At 37.7% G+C, this 15,418-nt stretch overlaps 1 protein-coding gene across 1 annotated transcript in view; it reads left to right on the top strand.

The window, feature by feature from the left end:
• agbl4 (ATP/GTP binding protein-like 4) overlaps window positions 1-15,418 on the top strand; it is an 809,806-nt gene that overhangs the window by 380,332 nt on the left and 414,056 nt on the right. Inside the window, exon 5 of the mRNA XM_031900949.1 lies at window positions 11,170-11,386. Within this exon, the coding sequence (XP_031756809.1) occupies window positions 11,170-11,386 (217 nt within the window). The remainder of the gene's footprint in view (window positions 1-11,169; window positions 11,387-15,418) is intronic.

Here is a 15,418-nt window from a genome sequence, read left to right as displayed (position 1 = left end):
TATAATGAAGTATAATAGTAATGTAGAAGTATACAAGTTTAATTCATCAGGGCTCTAATGATACTGTATGTATCTTAAATTTGTATATTATATGTGTGTGTGTGTGTGTAGTGTATTACAAATATGAACCATGGATCTTCGTGGTTCATTGTTTCTCCTTATCTCCCTTCTCAGATTGATTGGAGCTTGTTTCACATTATGGGTTGTGCAGAGGTATGAGTGGAGTTTACTCTACTATAACCCATAGCAATCAACTAGCAGAAAATTTTCGGTTTATTATTACAGAAAGGCATCTCCCATAAACTCCACTATAAGCAAATAATTCAAATATTTAAGAATGTTTTCCTTTTTCTCTGTAATAATAAAACAGTACAGGTATTGGACCCCTTATGCGGAAACCCATTATCGAGAAAGTTCTGAATTACGGAAAGGCCATCTACCATAGACTCCATTTTAATCAAATAATTTTTTTTAAAAAATGGTTTCCTTTTTCTCTATAATAATAAAATAGTACCTTCTACTTGATCCCAACAAAGATATAATTAATCCTTAATGCAGCTAAAACAATCCTATTGGGTTTAATTACTGTTTAAATAATGTTTTTAGTTAACTTAGGAGGAGATCCGAATTGCAGAAAGACCCCTTATCCAGAAGCATTCTGGATAATAGGTCCCATACCTGTACCATGTACTTGATACCAACTAAGCTGCACAAGTCCATTAGTGGCAAAACTATCTTATTGGGTTTATTTAGTGTTTAAATAACTTTTTAGTAGTAAAGTACAGAGATCCAAATTATGGAAAGACCCCTTATCTGGAAATGCCCAGATCCAAAGCATTTTGGATAACAGGTCCAATACCTGCACAACTAAGCTGCCATATCTATAAATGTATTTATATTTGTGAAAAGAATTCTTTTTTAGATTTTAGTATCTAAAATTCAACCAAAACATTGTGTAAACTTGTCTGCACCAATTAAAATAGGGAACATAACACACCTACATTCTGTAGCAGCAATTAGATTGCCCAAGTTTGCAATTAGGCAATAGATTGCCTAATTTTGGCAAGCATTTCAGCTGTACATACTACATATCACTCTTCCCCTTAAGTCACTGTTTTGGACAATTTTAAAATAAAGGAGTATACAGAAAATACAAAAACACAATCACACACAGCATCCAAACATATTGCATTTCTGAGCAAATTCTCAGAAAGTACAGTATATCCTCAATGTGCCTTTGTTTAATAATGTTTCCATTGGTGACTGCCCTATGATGTAGTCTGCTGCCTTAATTATGAGGCCAGCATTCATAAATAACATGGTTTTTTATCCTGTACCCTGTTGTGTATCTTGTACCTGGACTATATATTCTGTACCCATTCAGTTGCTTCACTACTCAGTTCCACCATGCTCATATAGTTTTATCTTGGGATATATTCAAAGCTCACAGCTTGATAAAGAGCCAATTAGGCTTGAAATGTTGCTGTTGCCCCTGATGTGATAATAAAGGCGTCATAACTGGAGTATTGTCTATAACCATTTGAGCATAAGTTGTCCCAGGAGTGTAAGGACCTTGGTGGATGTGCACCCAGTATTGAATTTTGCATGTAAGTAGTAACTATTTGCTTTGAGTATCTTGTAATATAAACAATTATACATTATGAAACTCCATTAAACAGATTTGAATTGCTGAATAAGAATAAAGAAAGCATGTATAAGTGTGCATAAGATGGTAAATGAATCATAAATGCCTAAAGCTTGTCTTGATGCTGTAGCTTAATAATTGCTGACTTTGCTTCTGACCTTGCTCTACACTGAAGCATTGTGGCACATATCCATACCAGTAATGGGCTCCTGAAATGCTACCCAGGTTGCTATAGGTCTGTAAAGTAAACCACACAGAAGCAGAGTGTTCACTAAGCTCCTTATGCAATAAATTTCTGTAGGAGGAATAATGGAAAATATTCCAATTGTGTATCTTTGAAAAGATCCAGTGGCAGCAAAATAGTCTCTGCCCTAAAGAACTTGAGGCCCTGTAGGTATAGGAGTTAAATAAAATACTCCTTCCTACCAGGTTAGCAAGCAATGCACAAAAATAGTGAGCAGAGTGAACTGTTGTGGCCATTGGTGCCAGAGACTGGGGTTGTCTGGAGAAGCTGACCAGCTGACAGCTGACCAGAACAAAGCAAAATTATAACCCCAACCTTGCTACAACATAAGCATATTTCCATCACAGTTAGTCTTAGTTCCTTTCTACAGACGTCACCTCTCATACATAAAGAGAAAAGCAGACCTGACAGATTTCACTTGCTAAATCCCTTTGCTGTCAGTGGAAATTAATAGAAGAAAATGTCCCAATTTGATTTTTTCTCTTGCGCATATTGAATAAAAGTATGTTTGTCTGTGTGAGCATTTTTATATTGCAGCATATGTAATACATTGAGTAAACTATACTTTCAGAGTTCATATTAACAAATACCAAGCAACAGTCACATGTATGGCAATGCATTTAAGCAACTTTAATTTTCACAAAATGAATAGGAATGCCCCAGTGGGCCATATGGTAAGTAGCACAGACCTACCTATCTACATATTTATTGGAATGTATGGAAGCTGTAGTGAACCTTCTTTTGAGCTAAAATATCATTAGACTTCAATGAAGCCTTGAGCCCCTGTGGCCAAAATATCATTAAAGATGCTTGTATTTACTGCTTGCTTGGATTTTGATCAAATCATCTTGGTGAGATTTATGCACCCTTACTTTAGTCATCAGGCAAAGTTATTAATATTGATATTAAGCTGATTTTAGTTTATTTTGCCTTTAATGCATAGGTGACTATTATGACGTGCTTCATGTCAGCAGACACGTAATCATAGGCTGCTGACATGAAACACGTCAGGATATTTTAACTGCTGAAATATAATTGGATTTTATTCTATACAAGTGACAAGTGTAGTGCTTGCTGTTTAGGCTTCCTACGGGTTTGTGTCAATGCACCCGGGCCACTTGGAAGTAATGGTGAGTGTGCCTTTCTCCTGGTTTTTTGAATGACCGTATATCGGCTTGTCCAGAATCGAAGGACCTGAGGTTTATACACCCAGGTCAATTACCTTGTCGGGTGAGCAGAGAAGTTTGTTAGCTTATAGAATAAATGTGGAGACTTCCAAATAAGAATTTTGACGTTTTATCACTAGTTTTCCCAACAGAATTGAAGCCACACTCATCTTGATTATAGGTCACCATTACATTTACTTTTGTTATAAATATTCTTTCTCTAATACATTTGTGTAAGTACTATGGTCAACAAACACCACTCACCAAGGTGATATTTAAAGTATATTTAGTGTGGAAAAGAGTTACAGAAGTTACATACAAATAACCAATGGTTAAACCAGTCAAAAACAATATTGACAGCTTCCCAATACAATACAAAGTATGTATGTATTCATTTAAAGTATTAAAAATGTATGCATGTGTGTAAGAGTGAATGTATGTAAGTGAGAGCCTGTGTGAGTGTAAGTGTGTAAGGGTATATATGAGACCAGCCTTTTGTTACTGATATATATCCCTGTTGGAAAACCCTCCCCCACTGTATTACCCATAAAACCATATGTTTCCTATAAATCACATTCCAGACTTAAGGAACAATGGGGTATGTGAGGTATAGTGTGAATGGCAAGTCAGTTGCACACTTGTAACATGTTAACCCATTCAAGCCTGGGATACAACCTATTTTGCAATACCCAATATTTAGCAATTTTCAATGTACCACAGTTAGTGCCTTCTTTGATATAACAGCAAAAGCACCATCTTAAAGGAGAACTAAAGCCTAACTAAAGAATTAGGGTAGAAATGTTGTACATAATGTTTTGGGGTCCTGTACCAGCCCAAGGCAGCCACAGCCCTTTATAGCAGGGAAGACCTGTGCCTCCAAAGATGCCCCAGTAGCTCCCCATCTTCTTTTCTGCTGATTCACTGCACATGCTCTGTGCTGCTCTCAGTTACTGAGCTTAGGGGCTGACTCACAATATACTGTATATATATAGGCAGATTTTAATGGAGGCTTAGGGAGGCTAAGTCTCCCCAAACTTAAATCCTTTGTAAATTTACCTTGAACTTGTTTGCAATATAATGCTGTACAAGGTTTAACTGAAAACGGAACATGAGGGAGGTTGCAGGTTGAGATCAGCGTATCACTAGCAGGGCTGTGTGGGGAAAGGAGGGTTGTGATGTGAAGGGGTGCAAGTATAAGGCAATAACAATCCAGGTTTAATGTATTCCACCTTTCAGGCTAAGTACAATCTTCCTTAGTTTCTGCTCATAGCCTGCTACTCTTCCCTGCCTTCCTTCCCAGTGTAACATTAGCCCACCCAGCAGGGGGAGTGGATACACGGAGCTGAAATTACTGAGGGAAAGCAATGCAGAGAGCTGGAGAAGGTGCTGCTTTACCTTATTAGTAAGATAAGCACATATATATTCCTTTATATATCATTTATGTTTATAGTCTTGTACTACTGTATATCAGAATTGTAGGAGTGCTGGCAAAGTTTTACATAGCTGTAATAGATCTAATGTTCAGCTCATATAAATTAGAAGTACACCCAAGAGTTACGTCTGAGGTGGTAACTGATTCTTTTGGGGATATCTAGATTAATCTTTCTAGGGAGTGATAAAGGATTGGGGTGCTAGAAATATGAACTCTGTTAAGGCTTATGGGAGAAATGTTCAGCTGGAATTGGTTATTGTGGGGGGCTTAAGTTTTGGAACTGGAGATATTAAGCTGATAATGGCTGGACTGGCTGGGAGTTGACAGAAAAATGCAAGAGACAATCTGTAGAACTTAAAAATGAATGCTGGGAGTTGATTGTAAGGCAGCTGTTGTTATAGAATTAATCTCATATTAAGTGTTCTTAGAGAGACAGCATTATGGAACTGAACAGAGCTAAAAAAAAATTTCAGCTGTAAAGGACCAATGCCACCAAAAAATGAATGTTTTTTTGTTTTTTTATGGGGGCAATTAATCATTATCCCCATAGCATTAGCTTATATTACAGGCCAGCCTCATTTTCTGCTTGATAATTTCCGGTGACCCCTATGCTTAGCTTCTAAACAGCTGCTCAGAGCCCACTGAGCATGTGAGTGTCACAGACACTTTTCAAGTTGGGGGGAACTCCTGTGACAACTGTAAAGATCTGGATCATTGCTGCTATTGAGATGCTGAAACGTTAGGCTGGTGCAGTAAGTACAGTGTATATAAAATATGGCATTTTTAGGCATTTCATTTTTAGGCTTTAGTTCTCCTTTAAGACTCTGATTGGCAAATATGCACACAGCGGATTGTTGTGCTTCTGTTGCTCAGACACCAGAACTGAAAGGTTTATGACCTGAAGACACTTACCTAGCACTGATTGTCATTCCCACACTTTGGGAACTATCTTGACAGATGCATAATTTCTACTCAGTGCTTCAGACCCGAGCTAAGTCATTTTCTTCCACTCGGAATGTGACTTTTCCCTGCCAGGTTTTGTGCATATTAGTATTCCACTGGCAGCAGAACCTAGGTTGGGATATTTTTTTTTTTGTCCATAACCAGAGGGAACAATCACACTGAAGCCGTTCTCCGGCTATAAAGCCGCCAATGTAATTGGTTTTAATTTTAATTTTTGTAATGGCTTTAAATTAATAGGAGCAGCTGCTGCCACAGTGTGTGGGTGTCCTTTTCCAGAAGGCAGAGAGTGCAAAAATAAAATAATAAGGAAAAAAAGAAAGTAAACAGTATGATTTGTAGGACAATAAAGGTTAATTCAAGAGTTAAGCAATAGTTTTGGCTTAGCACATGCAAAGTGGGAGATTCAGGACTGTGATTTTCCTTCTTCTAATTCCCAGATAACATCACAATCTTATTAGCCTGCACTATATAAAAAAAGGAATGTGCCGTAAGTATGTGAGCATTAAACTCGCTGCCTCCCCATGACTCACTTAAATAGATTAGTGGTTACAAAGTGTTAGGAGAGATAAGAATAGATTAGGAGAGCTAGAAAGTTTAATATCATTACTTTACAAGAAGGGGTTTGAATAGGTTGTATTTATTTTTGGTTTGGCTCTATTAACCCTAAGTACTAAGACGCTATCATTTATTTATAACTATGTGAGCTATCATGCAAGATATGTAGGATATTCTGTATACAGGTAGAAATGATGTAACTCTAGCAGTTTATAATGAGCATACCTTGCCTGTGAGCCACTGACTGAGGAAGGTAAGCCTCTGTACTTCCCACTGATACCAGTGATAAGAGTGCCACACCAGTGATGGAATGGCAGTAGCACTGTTGGGTCACAGAGCAGAAATCAGGAATAGCCAGAGACTTCTTAGACCAAACATGGCACCCAAATTAGCAGGCAGAGATCAGGGTTAGAGTCAGGCAAAGGGTCATAGCAGTAAATTGGGAACCTTGTAATCCGTAGGCAAAGGCTCAGTTACACCCAGGCAAGGCCGGAGAGATTACTTTGCAAAGTGTGCCAGACCTAACGCCTGGGCATTTTTGCACAGTGACATAAAGATATCATAGCTTTAGGATGTGTGTGTGTTTCTTGGGGAGATTAGTTTCCCACGACAAATCTCCCTGTTTGCGGGCAACTAATCTCCTCGGATTGCCATCCCACCGGCGAGAATGTAAGTTGCCGGTGGGATGGCACACGCTGCTCAGGCGATTTCGACAAATCACCGAAAATGCCTCACGAGGCAACTTCGGCGATTTGCTGAAATCGTCTGCACAGCGTGTGCCATCCCACCGGCGACTTACATGTTCGCCAGTGGGATGGTAGTTCGGGGAGATTAGTCGCCCGTGACAAGGGAGATTTGTTGCGGGCGACTAATCTCCCTGTGTGCCAGAGCCCTAAGGGATCTTTCCGTAATTTGGACCTCCATATCTTTCCATATCTAAATAATGCTTAATGTATCCTCCAATAAGGATTAATTATATCTTAGCTGGGATCAAATACAAGGTTTTGTTTTACTATTAGTGTGAAAAAAGAAATCATATTTAAAAATGTGAATTACCTGCTTATAATGGAGTCAATGGGAGATGGCCTTCCCACAATTTGGAGCTTTCTGGATAACAAGTTTCCAGATAACAATTTCATACCTGTACTTGTCTTTAAGCCTACCACATACCACTTTATACCTACCATTCAGTACTGTGAGAAACAGCAAAAGTATATATTCTGCAAGAGTATTGTTATTTAACACAATCTGATAAGGTATCTGAAAGGTACTCCATCTATATTTACCTTCCTGATTTTTTTCTTTAAATAGTTATCTACCACACCTACAGTTTCATTGTAACTTATCAACTGTATTATATTTCTTTAAGGTTAGGGCACAACTATTGATTTGAAGGGAAATAAGGAGAAAACAACAAATATAATGTAGGCATTTTCTGAGATTATGATCTGAAAAGAAATACTTGGATTGGGATGTTTAGGGTTTTTATGGAGGATTGATTTGATGCATATTGAAGATTTACCAGTTTTCTGGACCTACAGGGTTAGATGCATTATCACATATGTTATAGATATGAGGAGCAACATAAACTGGATTCAAAGCTCTATTACAGTCTGCAGAAAGTTGTAACAAGTCAGAGCTACATATGAGGAATACAAACACTGCTGCCAGATGGCCTGGGATCCAAGGTTGGACATATTAGCCTGAGGCAATGCAACAACCAGTGTCATAGTGGGTAATAAAGCAGATGTTTAACTTCTGTAATGAAGGTAAATAAATTGAGGATGATAATCTAGGTTGGGTTATGTAAATCCTAAAAAAATGTACAATGTCTTTTTGTTGAAAAAAAAAATATTCCTAAAATAATTTTTATTCGTCAATTTTCAACAGGTTTTTAACTGTTTCTTTGCCTTGATGTATTTGTGTGGAATATCTTCTTTTGTGTAATATATAAATATATTTAAGCTATTGTAAGGGGGCTCCATACCTTTAAGGTAGCAGGATCCTTGACGGTGCTAGGAAAAGCAGAGGGAGTGAAAAGCGTTAATAGGTACAGGTTAGGGCTGGAGGAGGGGGATCAGGATAGGGAGTGTTAACAGCAGAGAGGAAGCAGTGGTGGTCCCAGTTACCTTGTGGAAGCTAATGAGCATTGTCCCGCACTTGAGTACAGTGGCGGATCGGGGGGGGGTTTGTTCACAGCTTTGTCACCTGAAACGAAGGTGGCCGGCATGGAAGGCAGCCATGTTTGGTGGTTCTAAGTTGGCAAGCATTCCAATGGGCAGAACATGGATGTTATTGGTAAAAATGTTATTGGCAAAAATGTTGATCATTTTAGAACTTACTTATGTATTTATCTATTTACATATTTTGTGTTTAATAGAAATTGTGGCCTGTTATAGCCCATCCTGCATGTCATCATTGTCTCTGAGTTTCCTGGGGCGGGGGAAGGAGCTAAGTAAAGAAGCCTGTGAAATTGACTCTGCACTGTCATACAGCAACATGTCATATTTTTTATGGATGCAAAAAGGGTTGATGTGCCATGTAGGTTAAGCAAATTTAAGTGGATTGCCTTGTTTTACAGCAAACAAGAGAAGGCAAAACCTAAATGGTTTCCTCCTAAATCATTCAGCTTCAGTCTCATTATTAAAGGGGCAGGTTTATGAATCTCTGCCTGTCTTCAGGCTTGGTTCAGAAACTGACTGATTGCTTTTGGCTCACTGACAAACGAATTGGAAAAAAAAAATTACAATTATTTTTTCCTATGAGCGTATGTTTGTTAAAAAAAAACCCAACAAGTTTTAGGTGTCAGTTTCTGCAATCCCTTGCCTGAACCTGGACAGAGTCATAAATCTGCCCCTTAGTCTTAATTATTTCTGGTCTTAACTCTTAGTCAATACTGCTTCTTATTCTGTAAATATCTCCAACGTGCAACATACATTAACATCCATTAAATGAAAATGTAAATGCAGCAGTAACAGATTTAGTGCATCAAATAATCAAGAGAAGTGAAAGTTAGTGGAGAACAAAAGGCAGAAGATGGTAGAGAACTGATTTAGTAATTAAAAATAGGAGGAATCAATCTGTACTAACCAGCTTGTATTATGCATATTAAGCATGTTACCAGTGTAATAACTAACAGTAACAAAGCATCTCTACCTCACTACAGGTGTCATTTACTATATGTAGGGTGCAAAATGCAAAAAACTAGCATAGTTCTAGATGGAGGACAGCGGGACTCCACAAGGGGCACTAAGGGGCATATTTTTGTATCTTTTAGTGATCTTGCACTTGCGTCTGTAGTCAAAGCAAATGACCACTTATTAAATTGGCACGAGCAATAGGGGCACAATTCCTGTTGTCGTTATTACTGTGTACGCCAGGTGAGCAAATATTGATTGTGTAGGGATGAACTGGTTCTTATGCAACTGTTTCAAATTATGTGTTTTCAACTTTTGAATTTTGGTCCAGTTCAGAATCTTGAGTATGTATGTATGTATAACTTTATTTATAAAGCACCACAAGGGTACGCAGCGTTGTACAATCTTCCATCCTTTAAATCCCACAATTCCCTGTACACGTGATATGAATAAGGAAAGAATCATCACAGTGCAATGCATTGCGGGTTATGTTTTTCCTGCATACTATCTGTAAGCTGTAAAAAACGTTTTTACAATTTGTAACATCAGTGTTTTAGTCCCTCTTCCCCTGCCAGGATTTCAAATGATGCAGAAAGAGCAGAACTGTTTTGCAGCTGGATTTCAGCATACAGTATACAAATGGTACTTTTTGAAGGGACAGATTACAGTGATAGGTATATTAGGGGTGTCTGTATTTGTCTGGGGCTCTTTAACAAATTTTTGTTACAAAGGTAGAGTTGCCTTTTAATAGGAGCATGTGGCCATTAGGCAATTATCCTATTCTTATAACTTGCGGTACGTGTACTTTTAGATAAGATATGATATATCACAGGTATGAACTGAACATCCAGAACTGAACATTGATTTAGTAGTCCAATTATAAAGATGGATGTAACACAGTAACTGTATCATATGTTTAAGATGTTTTCTGTACAGTATATTCAATAAAATGTCACTGTAAGGATCATAATTTGGTTCCATGAAATTCAGGTGTTCTCCGCTAGAATTAAAAGTTAGTGAATGAGGCCACAATGACGCATATGCTATGTATTACAGCATTGTTACTGTGCTAGTTTTCACTTTTGTTTATTTGTCTGATCTTGAAAAGAAGAAAAAGCATTTTCAGGTTTAAGTCCATTTAAATTTGACAATGCAGAAAAAAAGAAACATCAAACATCATTTGATGTTTATATGGAACACTTACATAGAACATTTCTTTTATGTGTCTACGTGGCTTGTACTTGCCTACTAATGCAATCGTCAAACCCATTTTCATACATAGAGTAAATGAATGGAACTTGGGCAGAAAAAGGAGTAGGTTAGTCATTGCAGTATCTGTAGTGATCTGATCTGTAAGGGGCACATTTACTAATCCACGAATCTGCATCCCGAATGGAAAAAATCGGATTGGAAATGAAAATTTAGCGACTTTTTCGTCGCCGTCGCTTTTTTTTCGTATTTTGCGCTATTTTTTCATCGCCATCACAACTTCATCGTATTTTGTGCGACTGTTTCCAATTTTTCCTCAACGGCGACGAAAAAGTCATGTAAAAAAAATACGATAAAGTCATAACGGCGACGAAAAAATCGCGGGACATACGAAAAAGTCGCAAAAATACCGATCATTACGGTAAAATGCGTTCGGACGCTTTCGGTCCGTTCGTGCATTAGTAAATCTGCCCCTAACTATGTCTTAAAAGTTTTCTAGTTATCTTTTTATAAATGGCCAATCAGACCACAGTGGTCCTACTTTCCATCTGAAACATATTTTTTTACATCACTGCCGGATTTGATCCTTTAATGGCAGTAATTTGCAGAGTGACTGAAAAAAAGAATAGCAAGTGAACAACTATACTGTTTTATAATATGTCATCTTATGAACTTTCTGTATATGTCCACAGCTAATTAAAAGTGCATACAAAAAGAAACAGAAATATTTAAAATATGGAAGTTTGATAACTGTATTATCCCTTTAACACAGCACTGGGCAAGTGAAACAACTGACTTATTTTCATTTTTTTTTGCAGGCAAAGGCTTCCACCCAAAAATGTGTATTACTATCGTTGCCCTGATCATCATAAAAACTATGTCATGTCATTTGCCTTTTGCTTTGATCGAGATGATGATGTATATCAGTTTGCCTACTGTTACCCATATACTTACACACGCCTTCAGCATTATTTGGAGAATCTGGACAAAAGGAACCTGGAATACATACAAAGGGAACTGCTTGGTTTAAGTGTGGTAAGTAGTTGGTATTTCCAGCAAATGACATAATGAGACTGTAGTTGAGGATGGAGATGCTGTCCTTTATGGTCAGGGAGCTGAAGGTCTGTCTATACCCAGCTGTAACAAGAAGTGAGCTCCTATTTAATGTGACAATGCTTATGCTGTGGTAAGGCATACATTATGTATGAAGCTTGAGCAGCGGTAGATGGACTGTCACTTTAAAGATCAATGCACCCAGTGGTATGTAGTAAAAATGCACCACATACATAAGATATGTAGGAATTAACTTTCACCTTCATTTGTACAATGACCAAAAGTCATGTGATATTCTGGATTTGATTTGACCAGGGGCTAGGATTTAGTCAAACTGAATCCTTTAGAAAAAATGCTGGGATTCCCGATCTATCATCTTTACTTGCTGTATTAATTTTGTGCTACAGAGCACTGTAGGACTCTGTAAGTGTGCAGAGTGGACAGTAAATTCACTATAGATGTGGCATAACCTACACCACATGCAAAAAGATACTGCTTAGCCCATTTTTATTCTATTGTGGATTGAGACCAACAGGCAAAAAGCTTTAATTAGCTTTTAGGATGAATATCTTTTTGTCCATGCTATATGCAGCCCTTGCCTGTATAGTTCAGCGACTAAAGCTTTTGCAGTTTTCCTAAATACATTGAAATACTAAAGCCCTGTTCCGTGTAATAAAATGTTTTTACTCATATCAGCTGTTAAAATCATTTTAGTACAGTGATATAATTAAATGTTCTTATGTACCTGGCAGCTTATTCTACAATACCTGTTTTAAGCCAACAAAGATACTGTTCAATGCATTTCTGCTAACATGATTCGACAGCTATATGTAAATGGTATGGTGACAGTATGGTGACATGGTATAACAAAGTGCAGCTTTCCATATATATCTAACAGTTACTGCAGTCTGTATACTGTATGTACGCTAACTTTATTCAGCTGCAAGTCATCTTGTCTATGTCTTGATGGTAAATTTGATGGATGTCTCTATAGCAGTTTTTATACACCCTTCAATGAAGATACAATCTGCATTATTACAGTAATAGTATCATTAGTATGCAGTGTGACCTAGCTGGCAATGAGCTGTCTCCTGATTGGCTGTAATAGCCTACATATCAATGTAATATCGATAGAAGTTATGGGCTACTAGGGCCCAGCTGTAAAATGATAGGCCACCACTGTTACAAGCACACTATCTAAGGTTTTAATTCTCATGATATATTAGTATATACTAATGATATTCCCAGTCTTTGAAAACATAAAGGGGTGGTTCACCTTTACATTAACTTTAAGTATAATGTAGATATTGACATTCTGAGACAATTTGCAATTGGTCTTCATTTTTTATTTTTTGTGTTTTTTCAGTTATTAAGCTTTTTTGTTCTGCAGCTCCCCAGTGTGTTATTTCAGCAGCTATCTGGTTGCTAGAGTCTTATTTACCCTAGCAACCAGGCAGTTGTTTAAATAAGAGATTGGAATATGAATAGGTGAAAAACTGAGGGGGAAGATAAGTAATGATAAGTAATAATACTAATAAAATTGTAGCCTAATAAAATGTACTAATACAATTGTAGAGGGCAATCAGTGACCCCCATATGAAAGCCAAAAAAAAGACAGAATAAGGAGGCAAATGAGGTGTATTTTATGTATTTTACATTTTCAAACCCTTATTCAAGTCATGGATTGAAATGAAAAAGAACATTCATTAGCTGAGCTTTGCCTGTGATGATGTGGAAAGGTTCACTGTTGATACGGGAGATAAGCTACAATATATGATCCAATCGGAAATCACTAATTATTTCTGCTAGATGTTGTAATGATACCTGCTATGTAAAAGCTCATTGCGTTTTCCTGCAGACTTTAACAAATTTAAATGATAAAAGGCAATAATATCACTCTTCCCCATGTGTCTGTAGCACTAAACTTTGTGGTGACAGGTCTGTCAAAATGTTAAAAGTACAGACAAAGAAGCAGGAACATATGCTGCCATAAAAAACGAATACGGAGAACACTCTAAGCATTACCTGCCTGTTTTGAAAAAGAAAAAAGGTTCTCAGCTATTAATTATAGCGATTCACATTTTTAACAAATTTGGGGCAAAGGAAAGAAACTGTTGCTGTCACTTTAAGCATCAAAGGCTGTCAGGGGGTGTGAGAAGCTATATTTCAATAACATATGAAAGGCTATAGACTGACCATACTTCCCTTTGAAATATAATGCTGTCAGTGTACTTTCTAGTATAATGCTCGTCTAGTGGAGAGCAATTTTTAAGCAACTCGAAACGGGACAGATTCGCTCATCACTAGTGCCTAAAAAATCATCAGTGTCTAAAAAATGCATAGTTTGGTATAATGATATTCCAACATGTCTGCATAAGAGGTCTACAACCTTTCTATAGGGAGTAGGGATTCTTGGAGAGCATTTGTAAGCACCAATGGTTGTGCAAATTTAGTGTAGCGACCAAAAATGACCCAGGCATGGTTAGAGTAAGGGTAGTTTCACTCTCTTTGATCCTCCTTAGTGAAGAAGTTAGATATTTTTAAAAATCTGGAAAGGGGACCCACTAAAGATGCATTGGGAGAATTCAGTCAGTGCGCAAACTGGCAGATGTATGAGCCAGTTGTCCAATGTGTAAATGCCATAACAGCAAAAAAGCCCCCCTTGACAAGTGGTAGGAGCAGTGCTGGAATTGGGGAGGGATGCGCACTTCTCCCCAAACTTTTTTACTGAAATACCAAAGCTTCTTTTTGCTCCTCCCCACCCTAAAAGAGCATATAGAAGATAAAAGGAGGGGAAAAATTTCTGATAGAGAAGAGATGGAGAATTGTTTTATGGATGAATAAGGTGAAGGCATCAAAGATGATTATAGAAAAGAAGAAAATAGGAGAAACAAAAAGAGAAAATGTAGTAGGTAGAGAGAAAAGGAAAAAGAGAAAGGTAGTACTGTGGGTTGAGGAATGATGAGAGGTTGTGCTGTTATGGCACACAATACACAGGCAGGGCCACCGGGGGGGGCTAGAGGGGGTGAAGTAGTGGTGGGGATGTGAAATCTTCCTTAAGGGGGCCTGGTCGCATCCCGAAAGTTATGCAAATTGTAAGTTACGTGTATAGTTATGCTACATTAAAGGCGCCTGATCAAAATCTTTTAACCTGGGTGATCAACGAGACAACCGATATCCACAGCCTTTGTGATATCGGTCGTCAATCCGCCATACACGCATGAGGTTTCGTACAATATCATTGGTGCGTGTATGGCCAGCTTTATGCAATTTACGTAACATACACAAAAACTGCCTAGAAAACTACATAACATAAAAGACAATGCAGAGAAGGGAGGCAGGGGCAAACGCCACAAAATAAATTAAAAAGGCAGTTGTCATTTTGTGGACACTGTTATTAAGGCAAACTTTGCACCATGCCAAAATCTTGTTTATATGATAGAATGGAGTACCAGATGCCCATACTCACACACTGGTTACACAATTAGATGATTAGGAGGGAGGGGGAATGTGCAGTGATATCTAGGTAGTGCTGAATGGAAAGTTATTGTCTGCCCCGCCTCTATGCCTAGTGCTATAGGCAATATATGATTGACAGCTGGGATTTTTAAATGCCTTTATAATGGGTATGGATGTGTTAATAAAAAAAAAACCACTTTGGGTTTCATGTCTAATTTGAAAAGGGCTTTTTTTATATAGCTTTTTGTGTTTGGGTGACAGGTCCCCTTTAAGGTAAATGCTACTGCCCCCAATGAACTGACTGGCTTATTAGTACATTAATTATTCACTTTTACTCTATATATGAACCGCTTATTAAATAGTAACATCAGTTGTTTATATTTAAAGCTATTTTATTACATGAACCTTCTAGCAGTGGTTATTGGGACTCCACTGCGCCCCCCCCCCCCCCACAAACAATACTGACTTTGTAGCAATTCATTATTTTAACTAGTTTTATGAACTACTACTGACTAGTTATGGGGCCCCACAGCAACCTATGCAAAAACTCACGTA

The sequence above is a fragment of the Xenopus tropicalis genome, chromosome 4 (assembly GCF_000004195.4).
Source record: "Xenopus tropicalis strain Nigerian chromosome 4, UCB_Xtro_10.0, whole genome shotgun sequence".
Classification (NCBI taxonomy): domain Eukaryota; kingdom Metazoa; phylum Chordata; class Amphibia; order Anura; family Pipidae; genus Xenopus; species Xenopus tropicalis.
The sequence above is the reverse complement of the archived record's forward strand: the minus strand, read 5'-3'. Positions and strand labels throughout refer to the sequence as shown.